General features: G+C 45.8%; 1 protein-coding gene across 6 annotated transcripts in view; it reads left to right on the top strand.

The window, feature by feature from the left end:
• Positions 1-26,075, top strand: part of sox6 (SRY-box transcription factor 6) — a 154,114-nt gene that overhangs the window by 37,802 nt on the left and 90,237 nt on the right. For all 6 annotated transcript variants that reach the window (XM_083697319.1, XM_083697318.1, XM_083697321.1 and 3 more), the window contains 2 exons: positions 15,086-15,332; positions 19,529-19,739. In XM_083697319.1, coding sequence (XP_083553445.1) covers positions 15,093-15,332; positions 19,529-19,739 — 451 coding nt within the window. In that variant the 5' untranslated portion in view covers positions 15,086-15,092. The remainder of the gene's footprint in view (positions 1-15,085; positions 15,333-19,528; positions 19,740-26,075) is intronic.

Genomic DNA, 26,075 nt, shown 5'->3' with positions numbered 1-26,075 from the left:
TTTGAACCTGTATGAAAGTTATTTTGGGGAGGATGAAAGCACAAAGGACTCATACGATAGGAGCCACTAAAACTCCTAAACCACTGCAGAGTTATAAGGACCTATGATCTACAGCCCTATGTGTTTCTCTCTACCTTTTATGTCCCTTATTACAGCTGCAATACGTCTGCTCACATTAAGCAAATTTATGGTCCCAGGCCAGTGGAACAGCAGTACAGGTTAATGAATTTGGCATTACTAATTAACTGTTATTGAGGGCTGAGTATGAATCCTGTCGCGTTGAGAGATAGAAGAGGCAGGGAGAGCACAGGGAGGAGAGGAGGAGAGGAGGAGAGGATAGGGGATTTAGATGTAGTTTTTCTTTTCTTATCATACAGTGTCTTCTTGACGTTGCTTGTCCCCAAGATGAGAAAACCCTGAGGAACAAACACAAGGTCTGTTAAGGACAGCTGTGTTCCATAACGTCCAATAAAGTCACAATATCATCCCTGATCCATGAATCGTAAAAGAGATTGTTGATATGATTATCTTTAATTTGACAGAATGTGTTGGGAAGAATGTGTCTTCAGTCAGTGGAACACAAGGGAGGCCTTTTCAGAGATCCCTAAAACACAGGTGTCACATAAGGGTTGACAAAAGCTGGTTTCTCTAATCTTAAAAAAAATCTCAGACAAAAATTGTTTCTTTCTCCAAATACTTATGTATTTCATTTCTATATCTGCTTAATGTTCCATTTTAGTGCCTCATAAAAAGGCTCTATGAATAGCTAAAGTGATTAAGGACTTTGGAGGTGATTCGAGGCCCTTCGCATCCTATGCAATGCACAAGACGTCTGCAATGGCATCGTTATACGAGCAAAATCGACCAGTTACCTCACATCTACCTCGGAAGAAAACAGGAAACTGAAGGCCCAGTAGCTGAGGGCATTCAGGCAGAAAGGGCGGCCTGTGACAGCGAGGAATAGGGAGCGGTTATTGTGCTGTACACTCTCACCAAACAGCGGTGTGCCTGCTGAGAAGGGCCAGAGGTTCCTCAGACTGCGTGCTACACTGCTGAAAGTACACTGCCCTCTACTCCCACTAGTAAGCAGAACCAGTACACTGGATGCTGTGAAGTACACAGGAGGTAGTACACAGATATACTGTAGACAGTCCTCTTGGTTTGTTCTGCAGTTTTACTCTTCTGCTGTTCTCAATTAGTATCATTCCTCCATCACTCGCTTTCTCTCTCTTCCTATGTCTCCCTGTCTTTGTCTCTTTCTCTCTCTGTTTCTCTTTATCTCTCTCTCTCTCTCTCTCTCTCTCTCTCTCTCTCTCTGTCTCACTCTTTCGCTCCCTCTCCAGCCGTAAGTACCTCTGCACGCCGCGGCTGACACGCTCTCCCCGTGAGCCAAGCCTTTCAATTTAGATTTCAATTATCATGTTAGTTTTGTGATTAGACTTCTGTCCTCCAGGAATCAGACCTCTCTGCTCCTCTCCTCTCCCCTCTTCCCCTGCAATCACATTCAATCTGATGAATTGCGCATATAATTACGGAAGTTATTGAATATGCAGATCGCTGCTTACTCTTGGTGGGCTGTTCATAGTGCATTAACTCTAACTGTATGAAACAAGGGTCCTGGTAAAGACCCACTCTAGTAATGAGATAGGGCCAATGTATGCCATTAGTCAGGGATAATAGCCGCTACTAAGGGGGGAACTCAATTAAAAATCACACACGCACATTATGATCCGCCTTGTTTCCCTGTGTGTGTGTGTGTATGTGTGTGTGTGTGTGTGTGTGTGTGGGTGTGTGTGTGGGTGTGTGAGAGCGTGCGCGCCGGCTTATCCAATAACTCTCGCAGCTGATGGGCTCAGTCCTATAGCCAGGGCTGGTCTTCGGCTCACAGACACACACACACACACACACACACACACACACACACACACACACACACACACACACACACACACACACACACACACAGGGTGTTTATGAATCATTCAACATGAGGTATTTTCCCTTGGCCGGTCGTCTGACTGTATGTGACTGACTCCCATGGTCTCACGCCTGGCCCTGCCCAGTGATGCAATCCCTGACAGGGAGCAGCCACTTCACAGACTCAGCCATGCTAGAAAGGGAAAGTGGGACATTTATACAGTTTCAGGGAAAGCTGTTGGTGATGCCTCCAGTCAAAACCCTGTGAGGAATTATTATTGACACACAGGTACAGCCCCTTAGCTAAGCCACGGCACATGATCTCTCTCTAGAATACCAAGAATTCAATCTTCCCCTGACTTAGATGTTCAGTTCTGTAACGTCGTTGATTTTTGTGTCATGCTGCATTACCCAGGTAGTCAAGAGACAACCAAATCAACATGGTTCAAAGACGATGTGTTCTGTTCTGTGCCAGTTGAATGATAGCATGACTCCACCTTTAAATAGAAATTCAGGAGGTTTTTTTCTCTGCTTTAAACTTCATTTGTTTTGCAGACACACCCACTCAGATACACACACACAGACACACACACACACACACACACACACACACACACACACACACAGTGCATACAGTACCATGGAATAAATACATACCAACATACTGTATCCATACATAATTGATGTGTGGACAGTTCATTGTGATACATTGTGTCAAAGTTGTCCTAAAGGATATACAGTACAGTAAATAAATGTCTCCACACATTAATACTGCACACTCCTCGAGCTGTATATCGGCTTAAATGGTTGCCTGTTAGATATGTACTCTGGCGTGATCTCCGCTTGCTGCTGACACTCATTGAGGACCATCTGTAGGCTTTCATATCATTCCATAGAATATGCTCATGTTTATCATCACAAAAAGGCTGCACAAAAGGCTGCACAATCATGAATGGAGCAATTCTACTGTAGATTTAATTTTTTTTGTTTACCCAGAACACACTCAAAAGAACAGGGCATGACATTAATGAACTGAATGCAATATAATTGTTTAGTCAAGAAATTTCCCCTTTTTTAAATCTCATATCTGAATACTATAATCAATAGATTTAAAATGTTAGCTATAATACACATGCAAATCAAGTGATTTCTTTTGTAGAATGTGTGCAGATTCTATGCAGATCTACATGAACTAGGCCATTTCTCCAGCTATGGTATAAAAGATAATTGATGAGCTCTTATAATGTATTCAAGCTCATTTATCTGTTTGTGGCCTGCAGGCTTGCTTATTACTACTGTCATAAACGTGAGAAACTATACCAACTCACCCCCGCTCGAACTATAAAGCACATTCCTTATCGCCACGCACACACACACACACGCACGCACACACATGCTCTGGCATGCTCGGTCATATGTTTCAGACATTGTGAACAACAATCCGTATTGTTCCAAGTTATACAATAATGGAGGGTATTTACAGTACATAACTACATTATTATGACAACTTGACTCTCTTTGACGAGAAGTCATTTCGATATGTAGCCAATAAACGTCCACTGAGACAAACACAAATACAGAAAATCTGAAAATACTATTTTAAAGTCTATTGCATTGACTAATTGACTTCCTCTCTGTCCTCTCCTCTGTGTACACACACACACACACACACACACACACACACACACACACACACACACACACACACACACACACACAAGCTGAGGCCAGAAGCTGAGGCCGTGGCTGTATCTGTTTCTCTGTCAGGGCTGACTGCTGTAATTAAGACTCTGAGAGGGCTTTAACACACGGAGCTGTGGCCACTGTACCGAGTTCCATGCATATTATTAGGTTAATAGGATTGTACATGTTTACACCAACTGTTAGCTTAACCGGAGGTCAAAAAGGGGACTTAAACTTGGGTAATGGGCTTACTTACAAGCTCAAATAGCATCGTAGCACACACACACACACACACACACACACACACACACACACACACACATGTTGGCTTTAGTGACCTGTAATGCAATAGACTTCGTTTGGGCATGGCCTTGCAGCGTGGACTCTGCGTTTTCATAACCAGTATGTTGCAACAGGCGACCTTTGTCAAGTCCCAGCTATTGTTTGCAGATTGGTTGCACACTCCACAGGCTGTGAAAGACACATCTGCTACATTGAGCTCAACCAGGAGTGGGGGGTAGAGGGACAGATAGAGGGTTGGACATGGGCGGGGGTTAGGGGCAGGTGGGGGTCTGTCGCTTATCCTCTCATACAGCACAGCTAAAGTCCCTATCCCCTTATCAAATATTTGTCTGGCCTTCACCAGCTATTTGCCTTTTCTGTTTGCTTTGCTTATTTAAGTCTATTTGAGGCAGATAAAGACAGCCTTTCCAAAGAGCAGGCTCTGTCTTCTGTTTTTGTTTGTTGCATAATATAGTTTTAGTCTCTCTCTCTCTCTCTCTCTCTCTCTCTCTCTTTGTCGACTTTACAGTAGATTTTTTTGGTTGTCCTTTTTGTGCTTTGGACATTTGTTTGGGAGGGATATTTTGTTGAACGGTACATGTAGTGTCCTTGTCAAGGTATGGAACTGCTGGACAGACCATGTTGCTCTTTTAGAAATCTGATGTATAGACTTAAATATTTGCATTACCATTTTGGAGTCAGAGTAGGGATTCAGACAGCGTAAATGTGTGAAATGTTGAGTCAGTCTTTTTCAAGAACCCCCTCCAGACATTCAACCTCAAGATAGAAAACCGTATTTGTTTAATATTTTTTGGATTGATTCAGTGATTGAGATCTAAAGGGTGGTCATGATCGTGCTGGGACAATGGACCTCTTTGTATTCTCTGGGCCCCGTCTGAAATGGAAGACTAGTTTGAGATTACCAGATTATTTCCTACTGGCCCAGTGTGCGAGCCGCAGCCCTGAGCCGTGCTGCGCTGAGCATAATGACTGTGGTAGCAGGGAACCACAACAGAGCCAGGGCAGAGCCTGCCTGGGAACCCAGAGGCCCCGTGGCCAACAGCCAGACACAGACACAAAACCCCGGAGCACACTTGTGGCTTTTTAAGAAAAGCAATTTAGTTAATGATTTCATTCTGAAACCCTGTCATGATGCATGTGTCGCCTGGTGTTTGCCAGGAAAAAAGGAAGGAGAAGCCTCTCGTAGAAGAAGGTGTTAGTCAACATGGCCTGGCCCTGACGACGGCCCCTGACAACCACAGGACCTAGGCTTTGATGGAGATAGTGCTACTGAGAGAAGCAAGGCCTCACATCTGCAACCAAGGCGACTGAATGTACTGTAGCGTTAACCCACCGAGACACCAGTGTGTGTTTTTCTTAGGTAATAGATTGCAGTGGGTTTATCATTTTGAGTTAATATGTTTGTTTTGACAGAGGCTGTCTTTATATCTGGGTTGCTGTAGAGTAATGCCGTGGCGAGCCAGAGCGCAGTACGAGCGGTCAGACACATGGTTAACAGCAGACTGCCGAGACATTTTCTGTATCAGTCAGCGTCTAATCCACCACTATAGCGCCTGTTCTCCTCCCAGAGTGGATATACAGCACATTTTTCTGTTCAACCATGTCTGTCAGCCCTCTGATTTTATTAGGCTATGTTTCACATTCAGTTATAGCGGTTTTCACTGTGCTTGCTCCGTGAGTGAAACCATCTTAGCATTGCTAAAACAGAGGCTGTACATGTCTCTTCTGTGAACCAAATTTTTGGGCAATTACTCAGATCAATGGCAGGGGGTTCTAGTTTGGCTTCTCCTCAGATCTCGTTTCTCCTCGCCTCCTCTCTTTTTTTTCGGATTCAGCTGTCAATCACTGGGGTAACTTTTAACCACCTCCAAACAGAGAGCCGGGTGCCAGGCATTCATTTAGCGGTTCACTTTCACTCTGCCCTCCCTGTCCACCCTGTCACGGCGCTACACACTGTTGACCATGCTTTCTATTCAACAAGGGGCAAATGAATTGGTTGCAGTGGTTTAAATCGGCAATCAATGTCAGTTTCCCAACATAATAAAGCTTAATCATAAATCTGTGAGGTGCGGCCTGCCTGACCTCCCTATTTATCAGGCCCCGTCTACATGGCCTCATCTGGGTGGAGCAAATGAACTACCCCTGTTTTGATTTTCCGATTCACGTGTCACATGAAACGTGGCCACTCTCTCCCTCCCGCCCATGCATCCCTGCCTCCCTCTATCCCGGACAGGCCTTCGTTTCTCACCTGCGGTCCCTCAGAGAACATACAAGGCCTATAAGACAGGGAGAAAAAAGTCCTGTCAAGACAAAGACGGACACATTTGTGTGCCTTGTGTGTAGCTCGCCCAATGAATTCTTTCAATTTGCAGAGAAAGAGAGAAAGAAAGACAGAATGAAAGAAAGTTAAAAAAAAAGCTTCCAGAAGAATGAGGGGTGGGACTAACTGTAACTAATGAGCTGTTGTCCACCCAATCCCAAGAATAGAGCAGTTTAATCAAAGCAGCGTTGAAGGTAATTTCCTCATTTTTTCTTCCCCCTACAGAAATCCCATTTATGAGATGAGAATGAGAGAGAACAAAACTGCTTTTCTTTTCATTAGACGTTGCACATTTTCCAATTTGGGTGACCAGCGCTCTGGCGATTTCTCCTATTTTTGGAAAAGAAAGGAATTAGGATAGTGGTGGAGAAAGCGGGCCACTGTGTGCCGACATTCCAGATGTCCAAAACGGCAGTTGTACCAACTCTCGTTTTTTTTTCTTTCGTTTTTTTTCTGGGCATTGGCTGCCAATGATGACCTCATAAGGACCAGGCCAAAGACTGAGGCCCACAGTTCTCCTGCCATGCAGCAGAATACACCCCCCCCTCCCCCCCTCATAATCCATTCACTGTCTCCAATGTCCCTCTCTTTTCCTGTCCCCCTACAAAATTACTCCTTCATAATTAGCCATTGTTCCTGCTCTTTTGGCGCTGCTCTCTGAGGTTTTTTTTCAGGGCCCCCTTTTCTTCTTTTTTTTTCTCCCCCTCCTCTCTGCTCCCTCCTCTGTCCCCTATATTCTCATTGTGCATCTCTCTGGAAACTTGTGATGCCCCCCCCCCCTAGCCACTTGTGTTTGGCACCCCTAGCCATCTCCACAGCTCTCTGTAGTGTGGACTGTGGGAGATGTTACACTTGATTTTGTTCAATCTGAACCCCTTTTGCTGTAAACTCTCAAGTGCATAGAAGAAGTTATCTTTATAAATGACAGAAAGGACCTGGCCTGAATGGCGCTTTGTTTACTGTTTTCCTAAAAGGGGGCCCCCGCTATATTTCATCTGTCAGGGTTGCTTTTCATTCCCCCAACAATGCTTGATTGTTTCCATGAAAAATTCAGGTTCCACAGACAGGAGAATTCTGTATTATTATGTTCCTGCCAAATTCCGATCTCTGTTTTCCTTCCCCTGCACTCACAAAGGGCTCATAACTTACTGTCAACTGTGAGGCGAGCCACAAAGCTCCACTGTTGCTCAGCAAATAGGCTGTGTTGGTTGATGGCTTGACTGGCTGTAAAGTTTGCTTAACTGCAGTGGCAGTGACAGAAGGCACTTTGGGAACTGCATCCCCCAGAAGGCCCAGACCTCTGCATGCCGAGAGAGAGAGAGAGAGAGAGAGAGGGGGGGGGGGGGGGGGGGGAAACAACAAGTAGCTTTTCTTGTCTCTCAATCTCTTGTGCGTGGGGCTGTTGGCTGGACAGAGAGACTGGTAGCGGTAGTGCTGAAGTGGTGGTGCTGCTGCGCTCGTGTAGCGCTGTGTCTATGACTGCTACTGTCTGTGCTCCAGCTCCTCTCCTTGTGGATGTCTACTGACACAGAATACCACGGACAAGACGCGAAAAGGACTGTTCTGGACGGTTGGTCTGTCAGCAAGTGTTCGTGAGTGTGTGTGTGTATGAATATGTGTGAGTGTGTGTGTGTGTGTGTGTGTGAGTGTGTGTGAGTGCATGTGTGTTTGTGCCCCTCTGGCTCCTGGAGAAGTGAGAAGGTGTTATGCCATCCAGCGCTGAACTTGTGTCTCTTGGATCGGGAGGAGGGCCGGTGGCCGAGGGGGCTGACGGAGGAGGAGGCGGAGGAGACGAGGGGCTCAGTGTGTGAGTGTTGCTAATCCACCCTCAGACAGACAGACAGACAGACAGACAGACAGACAGACAGACAGACAGACAAGCAGTTAGGTTGGTAGGTAGGGCCACTTCAGCGCTCTCACATCTGCAGCTTGTGTGTGTGCGTGTGTGTGTGTGCGTGTGTGTGCGTGTGTGTGTGTGTGTGTGTGTGTGTGTGTGTGTGTGAGAGAGAGAGAGAGAGTGTGTGCGTGTGTGTGTGTGTGTGTGTGTGTGTGGGGGGGGGGGGGTCAAACTAATCCACAGTGAGACGCAAGACACGTCCTCCAACGGGATATTATTGCTAATAATTTACTGTGTAAAGTAATTATCAATGCTCTGCTCAATATCTAGAGTGTGTGCTTGAGGAGGCTTGCTTAATTTGCTCTGGGTGGCAGTCTTTTGAGTGTGGGTTTTAGCCGGAGTAACTACCACAGTTTCTAATAGAAAAAGCATCAGGAGAGAGAGTGAAGAGGGGCTGAAGTGCTGCCGTAATTTAGTTGACTTTTTGAAGGGGGAAGGTCAACATTTATGGAGGAACAATTTAAACAAATTCATTTGGACAACTCTCCAGCTACCTTGTTAGAGTGTATGTATTTCCCCAACCATTTCCCATATTTTAACATCATTATCTATAATTACTTTGTCCACTAAAATCTTGATGCTCTGCTGTAAATCAATTTTGGTATCACTGTCGGAAATAAATATCTTATTTAAGTTAAATGTTAACTACAATATACCTTTAATTTAAACACTAACTCTGTTTTACTTTTAGCTTAAAAACTTTTAGCTGCAGAAAGCTATTGTCTTGTGTGATTTAGTCTAAAAAGGATACAATTGTGAGTACAATACAGTACACAACATGAAAAAGTCTTGATTTAAAAAGAAGAGACAGACAGTTAGAGGTTCATAGTATCCTCACATGTTCAGTCTGTATATTTAAGTCATGTTAACTAAACGAAATAGGAAATAAGGACATTTTATGACTATGACTATGATTTAAGATCTCAGTGCCATGGAGGTGCTGCTCAGTTAGTGTGTGTGTGTGTGTGTGTGTGTGTGTGTGTGTGTGTGTGTGTGTGTGTGTGTGTGTGTGCGTGCACATGTGAATGTGTTTTGTGTGTGTACTATATGTGTGTGTTAGAGATCCATATAGAGAGTGAGAGGGAGAGGCTGGATTATGACTCATTATGTACGGGGAGCTTGGCTCATCTGAAACATTCAGTCACAATGGAAGGTGATCATTTAGTTGTGCTAAACGGTGTGTACTGTGTCAGTGATTTTCCTGCCGGGAGCTGTCAGGTAGCAATCTCTCATTATGGCAGGTGAAGACCCTGAGGATCCCTGCTATGTCACCTGTGAGAACAGGAGGCTTCCTAAGACTTTTCTCTCTCTCTCTCTCTCTCTCTCTCTGTGTGTGATCAAAATGCACATAGTGTAGGCTATATACTTTTATAGATATCCATATTGAATTACCATTAGGGAGCAATGCAATTGATATTTCAAATGAAAATAAGTAAATGTCCTTTCTTTCAATCGTCAAGAGACACCGTTTTATTTAGAAAATCAGCTTACTGGACTCCCTTTTTGAGCTCTTTCTCTCTGGTATGGACAGTCCAGCAGCAGTGTGTGCCATGCTGTAGCAGACCTCTAGTGCAGCTTTCAGCTATAATGAATTTACGCACAGAGAATGTTATGTCATGCGGTATATTTGCATTAAATGTACCGATATTCAATCATACATCTCTGTTCCTGGTGATTACTTCATCATCTTAATAAATTGTTAAAATGACGTCCATGAGGTAAAATAAAATCCTATGTGTAATGGCTGTTGTATGCAGGCAGAGGACTCAAATACACGACTCGGGGACAACAACTAAAATCCAAAAGAATAGTCTTTAATTCCAAAAAGCAGGTGTCGGTACACAGCTTGGCAGTCAATGGGGTAGGCAGATAGTCCGATAAGGAGTAGGCAAAGCAGAGTACGGTACACAGGTTGGCAGTTCAAAAAGGCACGCAGATAATCCGATAAGGAGTAGGCAAAAGCTAAGTCAGAATAAACTATCAGGGATCGTAAACCAGGAAAGCTAAACACTAGGAATAAACGCTGGAACGTATTGACAAAAGTACAAAGACGAACTGGCACAGAGACAGGGGAACACACAGACTAAATACACAGGGAAGGATGATGAGGAACAGGTGAAGCCAATCAGGGCGGGGTAGACAATCACACAGGCGGGAAACACACAAGGGCAGGTAGTGAAGTGTCTAAAACAAGAGACAAGATGAGGAACACAAAAATAAACAGGAAACAATAAATTAATGACATGAAAAAAAGACAAACATAAACTAAGGAACAGGATGAGACGTTACACTATGTTAGTAGGCCTTGTTAATACATTTTCCATAAGGTACAACATATTCCATGAATTGGGAAAACATTAATTGTTTTCCTAAATCACATCATTTTTGTATACATTTTTTATAAATGTTTTATTTGTATTTTAATTAGTTTTTACTTCATTTTGGTGTGGATGTATGTGTGTGTGTATTTGTGTGTATATATGCATGCACACAGTCACCCACGGAAACTTGAAGCTCGGTCATAAACCAGCCTATTTCCATATCCAGCTTTCCCATCGTTACGTCCTGAAACAATGGCCCTCTTGTTTTTATAACTTATTTGATTATTTCCCTCTTCTAGTTATTTGGTGGTGGTGTCTAAGGGGAAAAGGGGGCTAATATTTTCCTCTTGAGGTGACCTGTGATTAAAGCTGGGAGGGGTTTTAGGGGGAGGGGGATTATGAGGAGTGAGGCAGGCAGGGGAGAGAGGGGGGAGTTAGGGGAGAAAGGGGGACTGGTGTGGAGTTACTTATCACCATTGTCTATAAAAGGTCAGCAGTGTGAAAGAGCAGAGACAGCGGGCTGAAAGTCAGACCTTGTTACGATAGAGGAGGAGGAGGAGGAGGAGGAAAGGGGATAGCCACAGACACATGGCCCCAGTCATAAGACGCAGAGCGCTAGGGTCCCCTAATGCTAACCAATTAAACAGAGGTTGTTGCGTGATGAAACATTATCAGTGGCAACAATTCATGACTCAAAGCATTCCAGTGCCATATGAGCCTCCGCTTGGAGAACTTATCTCTTAATCCTTTAAATGTGTGCAATATTGTCAGCTATATATAGATCCTATTTTCTCTCTTTCTCTTTTTTCCTCTCTTCTCCTCTGCAAAGTAACTGGGGGCTTTGGTTGGGGGAGGAAGAGGCAGCGTTTCATGCACTTATTGATTAGTTTGGTTTGTTAGCTGTCCATTGTTATTGTGTAATCAGGCATGAGGGGGAGACGGCTTGTCAAGAATTCATGAGAGGCCTCTTCAGTGTTGCCATCCTCTCGCTGCTCAATATCCACAAAGGCAGGCACACATTGGGCTTATTTACTAGAGAAAACACATTAAATTATTGATAAGAGTAAAGCAACTGCAACAGCGCACCACCCAACACAACAACACAACACAACACACTGTAGTTAGCTAGGCATGTGTAAACAGGGTTGTTTAGTTGGTCCTGTTTTATGAGCTTCTATTACCAGAGCTGTGGACAGATATAGTGTTATTCAATCTGATATGGATATGGTCATGTTTCACATTCAGTACCCTGCTGCTGGTTGCTGGTTTCCACAGTTGCTCTTTCACCCTTTACAAAACAGGTTTTGGTTGATTGTATGTAGACACCATTCTAGAGTGTTGGAATACAAACCCTCCTGATGTGTATCTACTATTTGATCCTACTGTAGACTTTGAGAACGATACATATTGTTTCCCCCCTCCCTCTCCTTTACTTCAATGCCAGACAGTATTGTACATACAGGGTTCTTCTCAGAGGTTGGGGGTTGGGGTGGGGTAGTATTGTACATACAGGGTTCTTCTCAGAGGTTGGGGGTTGGGGTGGGGCGGTGTAGCTCTCGAGTGCAGCCCTCCCAGCTTTAGCTAATAAATTATTAACTCCCGCTGACAAATACTGTTACGGAGCCTGCCGCAGATCTGTTGCATTTTCTAACAAGATTGCTGTAGACACGTTACAGGAGGATGGAGTCAGTGGGCCCTGTTCTCTCTCGCTCTCTCTCTCTCTCTCTCTCCCTCTCTCTCTCTCTCCCTCACTCACGCCTCAGCAGTTTGACTGATGGCTGGAGACCAGAGTAAAAGTGCCTGAGAGACTGAATATTTTAGTGGTAAAATAATACCACTTGATTTACTGTGTAATACAAAAGAACTGCTTTGTTTCACTCTCCCACTCCATTGAAGACGGTGGGGAGCTTGTGCTTGTTGTGCTGGAGGCCCGGGCTTTTTGGATGCATGAATGAAAAATGTGGAGGAATCTCCTAACTCGAAGTCCCCCTCCCCCCTCTTCAAACCCACCCCCCCCCCCCACCCACCCCCCACTATCACTCTTGACAATGTGCAAGTTCTGAACTTTGCTCTGAATTTTGATTTTCAATTAACACTTCCCAATTTCAAGATCATTTTCTAGTTGATATAATTACAGGAAACAATTTATTGGCTGATTAAAATTGAGGGCTCAGCTTTGCTAAAGATAACAGCTGACAGCACAGACAGAGGCAGGTCTTAGGCTCCTTCTTCCCTAGCGGTATACCTGACACACTAGGCCTTGTTTGTGCAGCTGCAGAGGGCCGTGTGATTAACGTGTGCTGCTATTGTCCCTGTTTTTCCTCCTGCCATAAAACGGATCTACTCTATGACTATGTGCCTCTGTGTGTGTGTGTGTGTGTGTGTGTGTGTGTGTGTGTGTGTGTGTGTGTGTGTGTGTGTGTGCGTGTGCTTTGTGATACTCTGATGTTTTAATAGGTATATGTGATTTTTGACACTCTTACTATAATGCCTTGTGATGATAATGTGCTGGCTCTGAGTTCACTTAATGAACTGTATTTTAACTATTCATATTGAGAGTGGTAGTCTGCTTGACTGTTCAGCGGTGTGTGTAAATGGATGGCATGCCTTCAAGTGAACTAGTCATTCTCTCGTAGTGATCGGGCCGGACAGCATCATGCGATGCACCGAATCCCCACGTACGAGGAGAGCGCTGACAGACTCACGTATGCACGTGAACAGATTACTCCAACGCCAAACTGCGTTAATCTCTCTCTGTGTCAAATTTGTTTTGATCCCTCTGTGAACCCCATGCCATAAACTTGGCAGGGTCTTGGGATGCTGACGCTGGCTGAGCTACACTGTGGCTTGGCTTGGCTGGCTCCATTACCTTAGCTTTCCACTGTGTGTGTGTGTGTGTGTGTGTGTGTGTGTGTGTGTGTGTGTGTGTGTGTGTGTGTGTGTGTGTGTGTGCGCATGCGTGTGTGTGTCTCTCATCAGGCAGCACTAGGACACCATCAGCTACAGCCCTTGACCTAGAATCCTCTCCACCTTGTCCTCTATAATCTCCTCCAGCCAAGTCTTCATCACACTCACTCAGTGGATAGGAGAAGAGAATGAATGGAGCAGATAGAAACCTCCTTCTCCTTCTCCCCTCCCCTAAACATTAAGGATGCTAGCTAGCATTAGCGTGCAGCGTGGAGATGAGCATTAGACAGTGACATGCTGTTTTCATTGTTCAATATCCTGCCGCTCAGATAAAGAGGCAGAACATGGGCCTGGGGAAAAGAGGATTAGGAGTAAATATGCTCTGGCTCCTTCTCCCCACTTCACATCAGTAGGAATGCCATATTATCCTGTTATTAATACCAAATGCATAATTAGATTTGCTGGCACAGTGTTTAATTTCATTCATTGTAGGACGCAGCATGAGTGTGGGCCTCATTAATTGTGAGAAAATTACAGTTGGTTGTAAAATTCCATGAGGAAAAGGGTTACCTTGTAAAAACGCTGTTGAAATTGGAATTAACATGAGTTTACTTTGCACCTGGTACTGTATGTCAAGTGCTTTCTTCACTGTAATATTTATGAAAGCATATGACAGATTTGTAAATTCTGTCTTTCATTCTTTGACGGGACCTGATTTCCAAGCTGCTTAAGTAGGATTTATAGGCCTTGAGTAATAATGTGATACTGTTAATGATTTGCTAATTTGAAGAGTGTAACCAAGGAAGAGGCTTTGGCGTTTGATGTTTCTGTTTGGTAGCTGTTGAGTGAAATCAATTAATTCTAGGCTCATGTTGCGAAGAGGACAAGCTCACTTCTTAGTACTGTAGTATTACACCGACTCATCTTGAAGGATTGGCTCCATAACCTGGTCAATCTTTATCAATTCCCTTATAAACCGGAATGTTTAGGTTGCTACCTGCATTCGGAGAGAGGTGTATCATGTATCATCATCAGGTGTCATCATGTTTAACCTCTCTAGGGTCATTATTGACTTGGACGGGTCTTTATGTTCAGAGAGTGTGTATTGTGGTATAGGACAGTAAGTAACCCTCTTAGCGACCTAATCATTGAGCCTGGCCCAAGCTCAGCTACAGCCCCAGCCTCAGCCACCAACTCAGCATGAACATTTACCTTAAACAAAGGATTAAGAGGGACCCCATGGCCTGCCTTTACCCTGCCCGCCAGATCACCATTGATGCGATCTCTCCTGCTTTGGTCCAGGTCCAACACCCAGGTCAGGTTCAGGTAAAGAGATGAGTCCACTGTTGTAGGGTTAGGGTGAGTCCACTCTAGGGTATCGTCCTTACAGCACTATACACCACAGTTTCTCATGATGGACCTGGGTCTGGAAAACAGACGCAAAATCATGCTGTTCAGAACAATTTAGTATACAATATGACACAATCGGACATTGTCATCTCTGTTAGGGTTCACTCAACAGGTGTGTGTGTGTGTGTGTGTGTGTGTGTGTGTGTGAGGATGTTGTATGCTGTTGCAACTCGGTCGGTAGCTAATCCTGTTAATGATGTGATGTATTTGGACGTCAGCTGTTATTTCCTGTCTAGTCTAGTTAAACTGTCTGAAGTATGTGACTGTGTTGCTTTGAAACATTCTGACCCGAGACTATTTCTTTCCCACTCTTCTTCTCTTCCACAGCAGAATAATGTCTTCCAAGCAAGCCACCTCTCCGTTCGCCTCGGTCGCCGACGGTGGAGAGGACGCCATGATGAATCAGGACCCCATGTCCTGGGACAAGGAGGAGAGTGCTGAAGCCCACGGCACACCCCAGCTGCCTCTGCACAGCCTGCTCCATGGCAAGGCCCACCCTGACGAGCTGCAGCCCCTCAGCAGCGTCCCACCAGAGAGCGACTGGGACAGCATGGTGTCAGCCCAGCAGCGCATGGTGAGAGACAGACAGACAGACAGACAAACAGACAGACACACAGGGCTATGGACCACTAGCATAGGATTAGAATATTACACTCCTCTCTGCAGTAGCATTACAACAAAAACTAAAAAATACATATCAGTGAGTGACTCGTAACAATACTAGTAATTGTTAGTTAATCTTAAAATGGAAATACAGAACATCCAATATTAAGACGTTATAGATATATTTTTCTCTACCATGAAAGGACTTCATCTTCTGTAATGTTATTCACTGCTATGCCACAGCCATTTAGTCAACATGACAGGCAGGTCATCAGAGGGTCTAAGAGGGTGCTGTGTTATTTCTTCTGAACAACAGTGGTCTGTTTTCAGACGTTGTCAGGGGTGAGGTAGGCTCCAGACAATGTCATGTATTTTCCATTGGTGACCTCTATCATGCACATCATTGGAGGCCATTTATGACTTTCACCACTGTCTGGCCCCTGAATGTGAGTAAGCATGACACGCTCACACACACAAACACACACACACACACACACACACACACACACACACACACACACACACACACACACACACACACACACACACACACACACACACACACACACACACACAATCACTAGGCACTGTCTTGTCAGTGTGCCCCAGCAGAGAGGAATTTCCCCACAAGGACACGGTCACAACAGAGCCCTCAAAACAATTTCAATGAAGACTTAAGACTGTGCGTTCTGCCAAGCACTTGTCTTTGAAGTCTAAGCCCCCCACAAGTGTCTTGAGATCCTCCCCACTCTAAAAGAAGAAGGGAACAACATATTGAATTGCATTTCTCATGTCACACAAGAGTTTATGAATCTATAAATAAAGAGACAATGCACAAATTGGAACAAAGTCTCTGAGAGGGTGTCTGTCTCTTCTAGAGGCCTCAGCCCCCTAGCCAACTGACTCCCCTCGCTGGAGCTCTCTGTAGACCAGGATGCACTGGGGCCAAAATACAGGCTCAACAGCGGTTTATTGTTCTCTGCTGGTAGACAGGGAACTCTCCACCCGCCCTGCCCCTCCTCCCTGCCCCATGGTTGTCTAATACTGTGAAGCCTTGGGGATCCTGGGACCCCCAGATAGGCAGTACCAAACCCATCAACTGGCTATTATTAGGGCTAAACAGACACCAGTGATATCTCCAACTCCCCATAAACTTACAGAGCATAACAACCCCAACGCAATACCACATGATGACAAATGTAGAGAGGGAACGGAATGTCGCCCGTGCCTCTCTCTGCATCTGCTGCATTCTTCTTGTCATTAAAGAAACATGTCCATGATATGCATGTGTTGTTGTTGTTGTTGTCGTGTACATCTGCAGTCGGGGCCCCAGACATCGTGCATCTAAGTGCGGGAGCAGCTTTGATGTGTGTGGAGGGAGAGAAGAGCAGAGGCACTTGTGGGCTGTAGACAGAGGAGGCAGGTGGTTGTCTGTGACAGACGGGCCTGTGGTAAAGAGACCCAGAGGGCCCCTGAAGTAGCCTTCTCAGTGGGCCGCCTTGTGCGCCCATACGCCCCCTCACGATGCTGTGGCTGCTGGGAGAGAGTCACCCCCCCCCCCCCCCCCCTTCACTTCCCTTCTGCCCCCTTTGTCCCAGCCTGTTTTGTATGGCCTGAACTGAAACACTGCTTCATACACTATGTAAATGACAAGGCAGGAGATTGCTCAGGTGGTCATCACTTCTGATGGGCCTAATTGGATCATGGCGTCATTAGTGATTAAGGTAATTAGAAAGGCATTTGGAAGAATGTTTTGTGCATTGTCTGTTGTTACTCGTCGCAATCACTCAACAACCTCTTGATATAATGAAAGGGACCTTATGAAAAGTTCATTCTATTAATTTTGATCTGAGAGGGTGCAGAGGCTTGCATGTCGTTTGCATATGTTACAACGGTTTTAATTTATTACTTCAATTTGTAGCCTCATATCTAGATTCAACTGAAGTCTTTGGTGCCTTGTTAAATTGAGCCATCAGCTGTAGGGTCTCAGTTTTCAGAGTGAATCCTTTTGTTAGGCCTTTTGAAGACCTCTCTTTTGTCAATTCTTCAGTTCGGGGTTGGACTTATTGCCCATTGGAAAGGTGAAATTATCTTGCCTCATGTACGGCCGCTATGAAATGATATTCTTATGGTTGAAGGTGTTGCAATGAACAGCAAGGCACTGAGATATACTTTGGCAAGCAAGCAAACCTCGGATAGCACCTCCAGAAGGTTGAGTCACAGGAGAAAGAAAGACACATTGTGAGATGTAGGTTTAACTAACCTTGAATATCCTCAGTTAATTGAGTGTTGTGTTTAGCCATTCATGTAGATCAGCCATTCATGTGGGTGATTTTATTTCAAAGGTTCAAGGGTGAAAGACTAGGTCGAACAGGCTCTAAAGAGGAGCACTAATGCAGCTAGAAACTCGCAGCATCAGTAAGTTCCCTGCCATTGTCACCTTTTGGCCATTTTTCTGCTTGACCTTGACTTTGGCCTTGGCCCTCTCCGACAATGACTTCTCACAAATAGAATTAGTCATAGATTGGAAAGTGAAGTGTTGAGCTCCCGTCTTCTTGAAGTTGGCTGGGTACAGATGGTGCCTTGGAGAGGGGAATGAGTGCGTGAGAGAGAGAGACAGACAGAGAGAGAGAGAGAAGGAGGGAGAGAAAGAGTAAGAAGAGGAGGGAGAGGGGCAGACGGCAAGAAGGCTGAGAGTGTGTGCCGCTGCTGATTACCTGACTCCACTGCTGTGCCATGCGTCTGTGTGGGCTGTGCCCTGAACCCGCGCCAGCTGATTAGCCCAGCGCCGCTCCACTCCCCACAAGCACCCTTCACCGGCCCTGGCCCTGGCACAGGCACAGCCGCTGCCACCCCTGCATAATCACCCAGCCCTGCCCTGCCCGCCTGCCCACCCCGTGCCCGTGCCACCCCAGCCCTGGTACCGAACCACCACCACCACCACCACCTACCTCCTCCTCCTCCCTTTCTGGCTGGTCTGAGGATGGATGCCACGGCAGGATGAGAGATTGGAACAGAGAATCTCAACATTCCTGCCCAGCTGACTGCATTCCGGCATGTTTTGTTTGGGAATATCAGCCATACCACTGGAGTCAATCCCACACTCCTTTAGACATCCCTCCATCATCCTACCATCCCGAAGTCTCTCTCTACTCAAGTTGTTCATCTTCACAGTTAACCATCTGTCTTTGATAAAAGCTCACACTAAGAAGCTTCTGTCTTATATGATGTGTGTTATGTGTTGAAGATAGGCTCTGACATTAGAGAACAGGTCAGTTAGTGTTTCACGTAACCTGATGCAGCTCCTGGCAGGGGAGGTACCAGCTTCTCAGACTCTACAAGGCATATCATTAAAACATCCTTTTGTCTGAGCAGCCATGGCCCAGGTCTCTCTCTCTCATTTGAGTTCTCCCTCCCTCCCTCCCTCTCTTTCTCTCTTTCCCTCTTCCCCTCACTCCCTCCTTTGTCTCTTTCTCCCTCTCTCTCTCATTCACTCTCCCTATATCTCTCTCTTCCCCCCCCCCCCTCTCTCTCTCTCCACCCTCTCTCTCCCGTCTCTCCATTCTCTCTCCCCCCCATCTCTCCCCCACTTCTCCTCGCTTGTGTACAGGGAGCACTCAGCCAGTCAGTCTGAGACAGGACCCTTAGTTAAATACTAAACCACACACAGGTGGGACTGAAGAACAACAACAGCTCCAGACAGAACACAGATTTACGACGGCCTGCGGCACCTAGCTGAGAATAGGCCTCCGCTCGAAAATGAACAAATTACACAGCACTCACCCCCAACACAAATGCACACTCAAACGCAATTTGAGAAATTACAGTCGGGGAGGTTTCTCTGTGTTGTTTCTCCGGAGGAGGAAAAGTAGGGTCTGGCTGAGCACATTATGGGTATGCCCTCTGAAAGTACACCTCATCATTTCACTTCACTTTATCACTCGCTGTCTCTTATTTATCCTGCTTTAGGATTGCATGCTTTGCTTTGATACAGTATAAACTGTTGTATAGAAGCCAGAGAGGAGTCATTTCATATGGCCTAATCTCCCCGGCTGACATTTGAATGATCAATTGTCAAATGGCCAACTAACAGAGAGGAATACACAGGAAAATACTTAAACCCAACCCCCCTGTCCCCTTCCCCTCCCGGCGTTTGTTTTGTTACAGGAATCTGACAGCAATAAAGTATGCTCCCTGTACTCGTTCCGGAATAACTCCACCTCTCCACACAAACCTGAGGAGGGGGCCCGGGAGCGTGGCGACATGCTGAGTGGATCCGCCTTTGGAACACCGGAGCGCCGCAAAGGAAGCCTGGCCGACGTGGTGGACACACTGAAGCAGAAGAAGCTGGAGGAGATGACAAAGACAGAGCAGGATGGTATGACTCCCCTGTCCCTACCTCTGTGTGTGTTTGTGTGAGTGAGTGTGTATGAATGCTCCCCTTTTCATTTTTTTCTTGTGGTGTCAAACCTTTCCTTTCTCTCTCTCTCACTCTTTTTTTTTCTTTTTCTCCACACACACACACACACACACACACACACACACACACACACACACACACACACACACACACACACACACACACACACCTCACTCATTCACTCACACTGGGAATACTGACGTTACAGTGTTTCCAGTTTGTTCTGAACCTCGTCCAGTGTGACAAAGAGTGGGTGGCACTACACCTCAGCTTAAGTGTGGTCTCCCTCTCCGTGCCAAGGCAAACTCCCAGGCCATAAAACACATGCCACTGACCTGATGCCAGGAACATTACCTTCTTATTCTTCAACACATAACGCTCCTCACTGAGGGCAGCATTCATCACACTAAGTCCACTGCCTAACTACTGTACCTACAGACAGAATTAGTCTTCTTAGTCTTGGCCATTTTTACAACGATTCTCGTGCTTAATTAATTAATCTAATTCTCTGTAGGCCCTACCCTATAACATCTCAGATTTCTCTCACACTACCATACAAGATGCCTACATATCCCAATGTACTCCATAGTAACTCCATTGCACCCCATGGTAACTCTCCTAACCCTATGGTCACAACGCTTTACCCAACACGACCATGCTCAGAGCCTCAGAGCTCCAATTCTCTCTCTCTCTCCCACAGCCTGCTGCTCTGCACACTGTTAGGAGGACGGGCGGAAAAACAAATATTTGAAAGAACCACTGAAACATATCCCCCATTCTTAATTAGGGCTGTAGTAGTAACGTATCCAATCAAACGTAGGCCCCCCTGGGAATCCATGCGTCTCATTTAGCATCTGGGGAGCTCTTAGCTTAAGCACTTCATCAGACGAATAAATTAGACCTCTGTTAGCCTAAAAATAATGTGACGGCTCTTTTTTTAAGTGTTTTTTTTAAGTTTGGTGGTCTTTGTATCAGCTATTCCGGGCTATTCAGTAATTTCGCCCCCTTTATATTTTCAAATTTCAGTGAATTGATTAATTACATTTCTAGTGTGAATAATAATGGTGGAAAATGCTCTACATGATTTTCTTTATTGTACAATTTCCATATATTCTAGTCATTTTCTTAGAGCCATGTAACCACAAGCTCCATCCAATGAGTCATATCTCTGTCAGAGTTCTGCTCCCCTGTTGCTGTCGTCTGTGAGGCCAGTCCATTTTACCTCTGCACCAGGAACACATCTCTCATGTTTCTAGTGGGGTTGTTTTCCGCGGCGTGCACTTGTCGACTCGGGGCCCTCTGTGGCGAAGACGGGCGTTATGGTAATGAGCCCCAGCTGGTGAGGGCCGGTTGTTGCAGTAATTTAAATGGTCAAGTGCAGCTGGTAATCCAGGGCCGTATGCTAGTGCAGGGAGGAGAGGGTGCTTCAGTGCACCCGTACAGCTGTTTTAATCTCCCCTTAATAGTAGAGTTCCACCGCTGCCTCATGCCCCGCGCATCAACACCACCAAAATAAACTCCCTTGTTGGAGGAAATTAGTTTCTGAGCAGGGAACACAGAGACAAGACAAGAGGCTCACAAAGTTCAATATGTTGGCCCCTAAGCTGCTGGAATGGAAAGATTCTGTGTCCTTGAGGGCACTTGACAGAAGTTCCAGCAGTCGAAATGTGTAATTACTATTCAGAGTCAGAGAGGATGGGGTTGGAGTCTGAGCACTAGAGGGGTAACTTTTGTTTTATTGTCACTGTTTATGGAAAGACCCTGTGTGGGAATCTTGAAAGGGCAGGATTAACCCATTAAGGGCATATGAGAAGGTTGAAGAGCCATTTGTTGTCTTAATGACACAGCTAATGTGAGACAAAGCAGCAATGAGCTAAATATATCACTTATCTAAGCATGATATTCCGGGGACAACTGTTCCCTCTAATCCTGCCTGCTTTACTCTGCTGTTTGAGATCACTGGAGTCTTCAAAGCCAGTCCACCATCTGCTCCCATTATTCTGAGTCCTCCCTGCATGGTCAGGAATTGTCATTGTGACGATGGACTAAGACTGGGAGGGCTGACCTTAAGGGTGTAGGGCATATTAAGGAGGTTTCACTTCACTGTTACACCTATTACACAGTATTAGACATATTATTACACCATTATGACCGTCAAGTTGTTTATCCATTTGAAGGATCTTAATAATCAATTCAAGCTTTAACTACCTCATTGAATTAATAAGTCACCACTCTTAGTATAAATGAGTATTACAGAAAGTTGTCAAGATGATTATCTGACATTCTACCATATACGATGGTATGGCTATCAATGGATGTAAACTCTGGCAGAAAGCAGCCCTAACTGACTATGACACACAGGTCTCCTGATCCACGGGCCTTCTGTCCCCTCACAGTAGGGATTGCCACCCTCAAATGGAATTAGATCTAAGTTGACCGCTGGTTTTCCTAACTGGACTGACATCTCCGTGCTCCTTGCCTGAACCCGGCACAGCGACGGTACTCACTAGCTTGCCCACCCCTCCATCCCTCCACCCCTCCATCCCTCCATCCGTCCTCTCTGTGGCTGGTCCTTAAAGTGCTTTAAGTGCTTGTGACTGTGCTAATGAATGAAAATGTCCTCCCAGAACTGGGGACTGCATTAAGCTGAATAGTCACCTTAGCTGTAAAAGCTCTATTAGGCCCGGTTGCCGGCGGGGCTAACGATTGTGCCCGATGTTTATTTACTAGGTATTGTAAATGCATTATTTATGAAGAGCTCTCCAGACAACACTTGTCAAGAGTTAAAAATGTCAGTACAAGGTATTAGGGGAAAAAGAAACATACCCTCCATTATAAATACCCAAGGTGACCTTGGTTTGATTCACATGCAATTAGTCCAGCTTTATATAATGCACTAAAGTATGAATCAATACAAGTCACCACAGTGATACTGTGTGTTGATTCTTTATGATTGTCCCCAAGACAAGGACAGGTTACAGAAATAAGGAGGGTATTTGTTGCGTTCTAGGGATTTTCTTTTGAGCTTTAAACAGACGTTGAAGTTGAATCCCTGCCAGAACAACCAGCATTGAACTTGATTTGCATGAAGCATATAAATTCTAAAGGGCAATTTCTGGAGAACATTGAGTGGCATGCCAAGACATGGGTGTATTCTGTATTGCTGGTGTGTTAAGCACAGTGCAATTTTTTGTGCAGGGACGCACCTAGGAACATGTGGCATAAGCGGTTCTGAATACAATGCCAATGGAATCTCTGGATAGAACTCAAGGCAGACAGATATTTATTTGTGTCTTTTTTTTTGTTTTCTAACTCTGTTATACAGATTTAGTGCTTGCCCCAGTGAAAATAAAGACACACATGCATGCACACACACACACTCACACACACACACACACACACACACACACACACACACACACACGCTTGGGCGATCCCTGCCAATTTAGTCAGCAGTCTGGTATTGCCAGGAGTAGTTCTTGCTGCTGGTAGAAGCTTGTTATCTTCTTATCCATGCTTATGCCCCGGCTAGACTGAATGACAGCATTACATGTTTCAGGCTTGTTGCCACCAGCTTGGGACATAAACAGACATATGATGTAGCTTTTAATGCGGATAGCATACCTATATTTGTGTGTGTGCTAAGGGTTGCTCCCTATTGGGATGTCCTGACTCCCGATAGGGAACAGGTGTGGTGGTGTGGAGGTCCAGTCTGAGAGGGAAACATGCAATCCTGAGTGTTGCTAATGTGACAGGGTGAGGACTTCTCCCTCAGGCAGTAACCCAACCTCCTTTGAGCTGAGAGGAGGAGGCCCTCAGCATGGCTGGCCGTTGTCTTAGCTAGCTGTTGTCAGAGTAGCTACAGCTACTGCATGTTGCACCTGGAGCCCAGCGGGCCCTATAGACTGACTCACAGTTAATTGCGCTAACAGGGGGAGCCACAGCCTAACCACCACCACCCCCACCACCACCACCACCATCATCAACAGTCCAGATTCACCCAATCACAGCTCCAATCACCTCTGTGAGGTGGAAGGATATTTAAAGACCTCTCTGGAGCCCACACAGCAGTAGCAGGTGACCTACGCTGTAACTACATACGTATGCTCCCTCGCTCATGTGACGGAAATGGTAAAAACACCTTGTGTAGTTGTGTGATCTGAGTGGGTGATTCTTAAAGCTCAGTGGTGTTCTTTCTCTCTCTCTCTCTCTCTCTCTCTCTCTCTCTCTCTCTCACCCTCTCCCTTACCTCCCCCCTCCCTCTCCTTATGTGTTATCATGGTGTCTGTGTCTGTCTGTCTGTGTGTGTCTGTGTGTGTGTGTGTGTGTGTGTGTGTGTGTGTGGGGGGGGGTGATCAGCATTGTGTGCGAAGGACATGGTCATTGTCCTCTATTAGGACAGGGTGTGTAATGAGATTCAGGGATGGGTGAAAGCTTTGGGAAGAGAATAGGATCAGTGCTAAGCCTTCAGCCTGATTAACACTGATGAACTCTTGACTTAGCTGTTACACTGTCCCCTGTCCCAGCCCTGCTGTCCCCTAACATGTAAGCACACATCCAGTAGGGCTACAGGTGATGCTGACTGTTCTGTTGGGAAATTGCGTGTGTGTAATACAAAAATAATGAGGTTATAACAGAATAGATTGGTGAAAAGTATCTCAAAGCATGACCATCTGATTGTGTTTTTTGACAGGGTGAAAGGGTCGCTGTAGACATTACAGTATATAGTAGAAATAGCTCTCCCTTCCTCCCTTCCTCCCTCCCACCGCTCTCTCTCTCTTCCCAGCTGCCCTGTCATCTGGCTCTGTTTTATCCCACCTAATTAATAGGAATCTTTGTTATAATGATCTGTGGCATGAGCCTCTGACTCCATGCATATGCAATGAGGCTGGAGACCCGGTCGCCTCTCTAATGTGTTGGCTGCTGGCCGAGGTGAACCTGCAGCTTGGGAGGCGTGCTTCAAACACTTAGAGCTCTCCTCTTCTACCCCTCTCCTATACCCTGTCAGTCCAGCAGAGCAGTCCCTCAGGCAGGCAGCTCAGATCACACTGGCCAAACATCAGTCAGCCCTTGGTTCCTCTCTTCCCTCGTCTCCTCTCCTCTCCTCACTCACTCACTCACTCACTCGCGCTCCATCTTCTTGTCCTCCTTTAATAATCGTTCTCTTCTGTCTTCCTGACTCCAACAACCTGCTTATCTTAATAAAAGTCATAGATTTGTTATCAGTGGCTGGTGCTGTGTGTGTGTGTGTGTGTTTGTGTGTGTTTGTGTGTGTGTGTGTGTGTGTGTGTGTGTGTGTGTGTGTGTGTGTGAGAGAGAGAGAGAGAGAGTGTGTGTGAGAGAGTGTGTGTGCGCACCCGCGTGTGTATCTATGTGTGTGTGTGTGTGTGTGTGTGTGTGTGTGTGTTCTTTCTTGGCCCGTGGCGTGGCCTGCCAGCCCTGTGGAGCGGTGCTCTGGCCTGTCACTTTTGTTTGAATAGGTAATGTGGAGCTGTTCAGGCTGAGGAGACATGAGCTGGAATCGCTTGTTAGGACACATGATCAAAAGCTGCTCTCTGCTCTCTGCCAATCAAGCCTCTTGTCACCCTGTGAAGCAGACGTTAAATAGATTTTTCGGCTCTACGCCGTGGGCAGCCTGCCAGCCTGACATGTGAACTTTTAGAAAAAGATACCCCGGCCCTGCCACTCCTCCCTTCCTCTCTCACACCCTCCCGCCTTTTCTCCTCCCCTTGCTCTCTCTCTCTCTCTCTCTCTCTCTCTCTCCCCCTCTCTCTCTCTATCTCTCCCTCTCTGTCAGTGCCACAGCCTACAGCCCAGAGCTAAATGAAATGGCTGAGTGTGGGGGCACAGGGAGCACACTCCACTCTTGAGCCCGCTCTGAATTATGTATTATAGTGTTCACACCAAACAGAACACACACACACACACACACACACACACACACACACACACACACACACACACACACACACACACACAAACTACCTTCTAGGAGTCAGCAGAGGTAGGGGGTCACAACAGAGGAGGACAGACAAGTTAGCAGCCCCGTCCAGAGTAGAGTTGTGTCCTTCTTTCAGATGACAAAACAAGCAGCTGCTCCTTCAATGTGCCATTCTTTGCGTTCAGGATCACCTTCCCCACTTCTCATATTCCGAGTAGTCAACAGTAGCAACTGCTGCGCAGCATTCCGGGAGCCATCTTCCCGGGATTCAGCTGTTGACTGTGTCCCCCTGCGCCTGGGCAGAAACAACGCTCCCATTGTGTTCCTGGCTCACTGGCTGCACAGGAACCCCC

The sequence above is a fragment of the Argentina silus genome, assembly GCF_951799395.1.
Source record: "Argentina silus genome assembly, chromosome: 2".
Lineage (NCBI taxonomy): Eukaryota > Metazoa > Chordata > Actinopteri > Argentiniformes > Argentinidae > Argentina > Argentina silus.
This window is presented reverse-complemented; position numbering and strand designations above follow the sequence as displayed.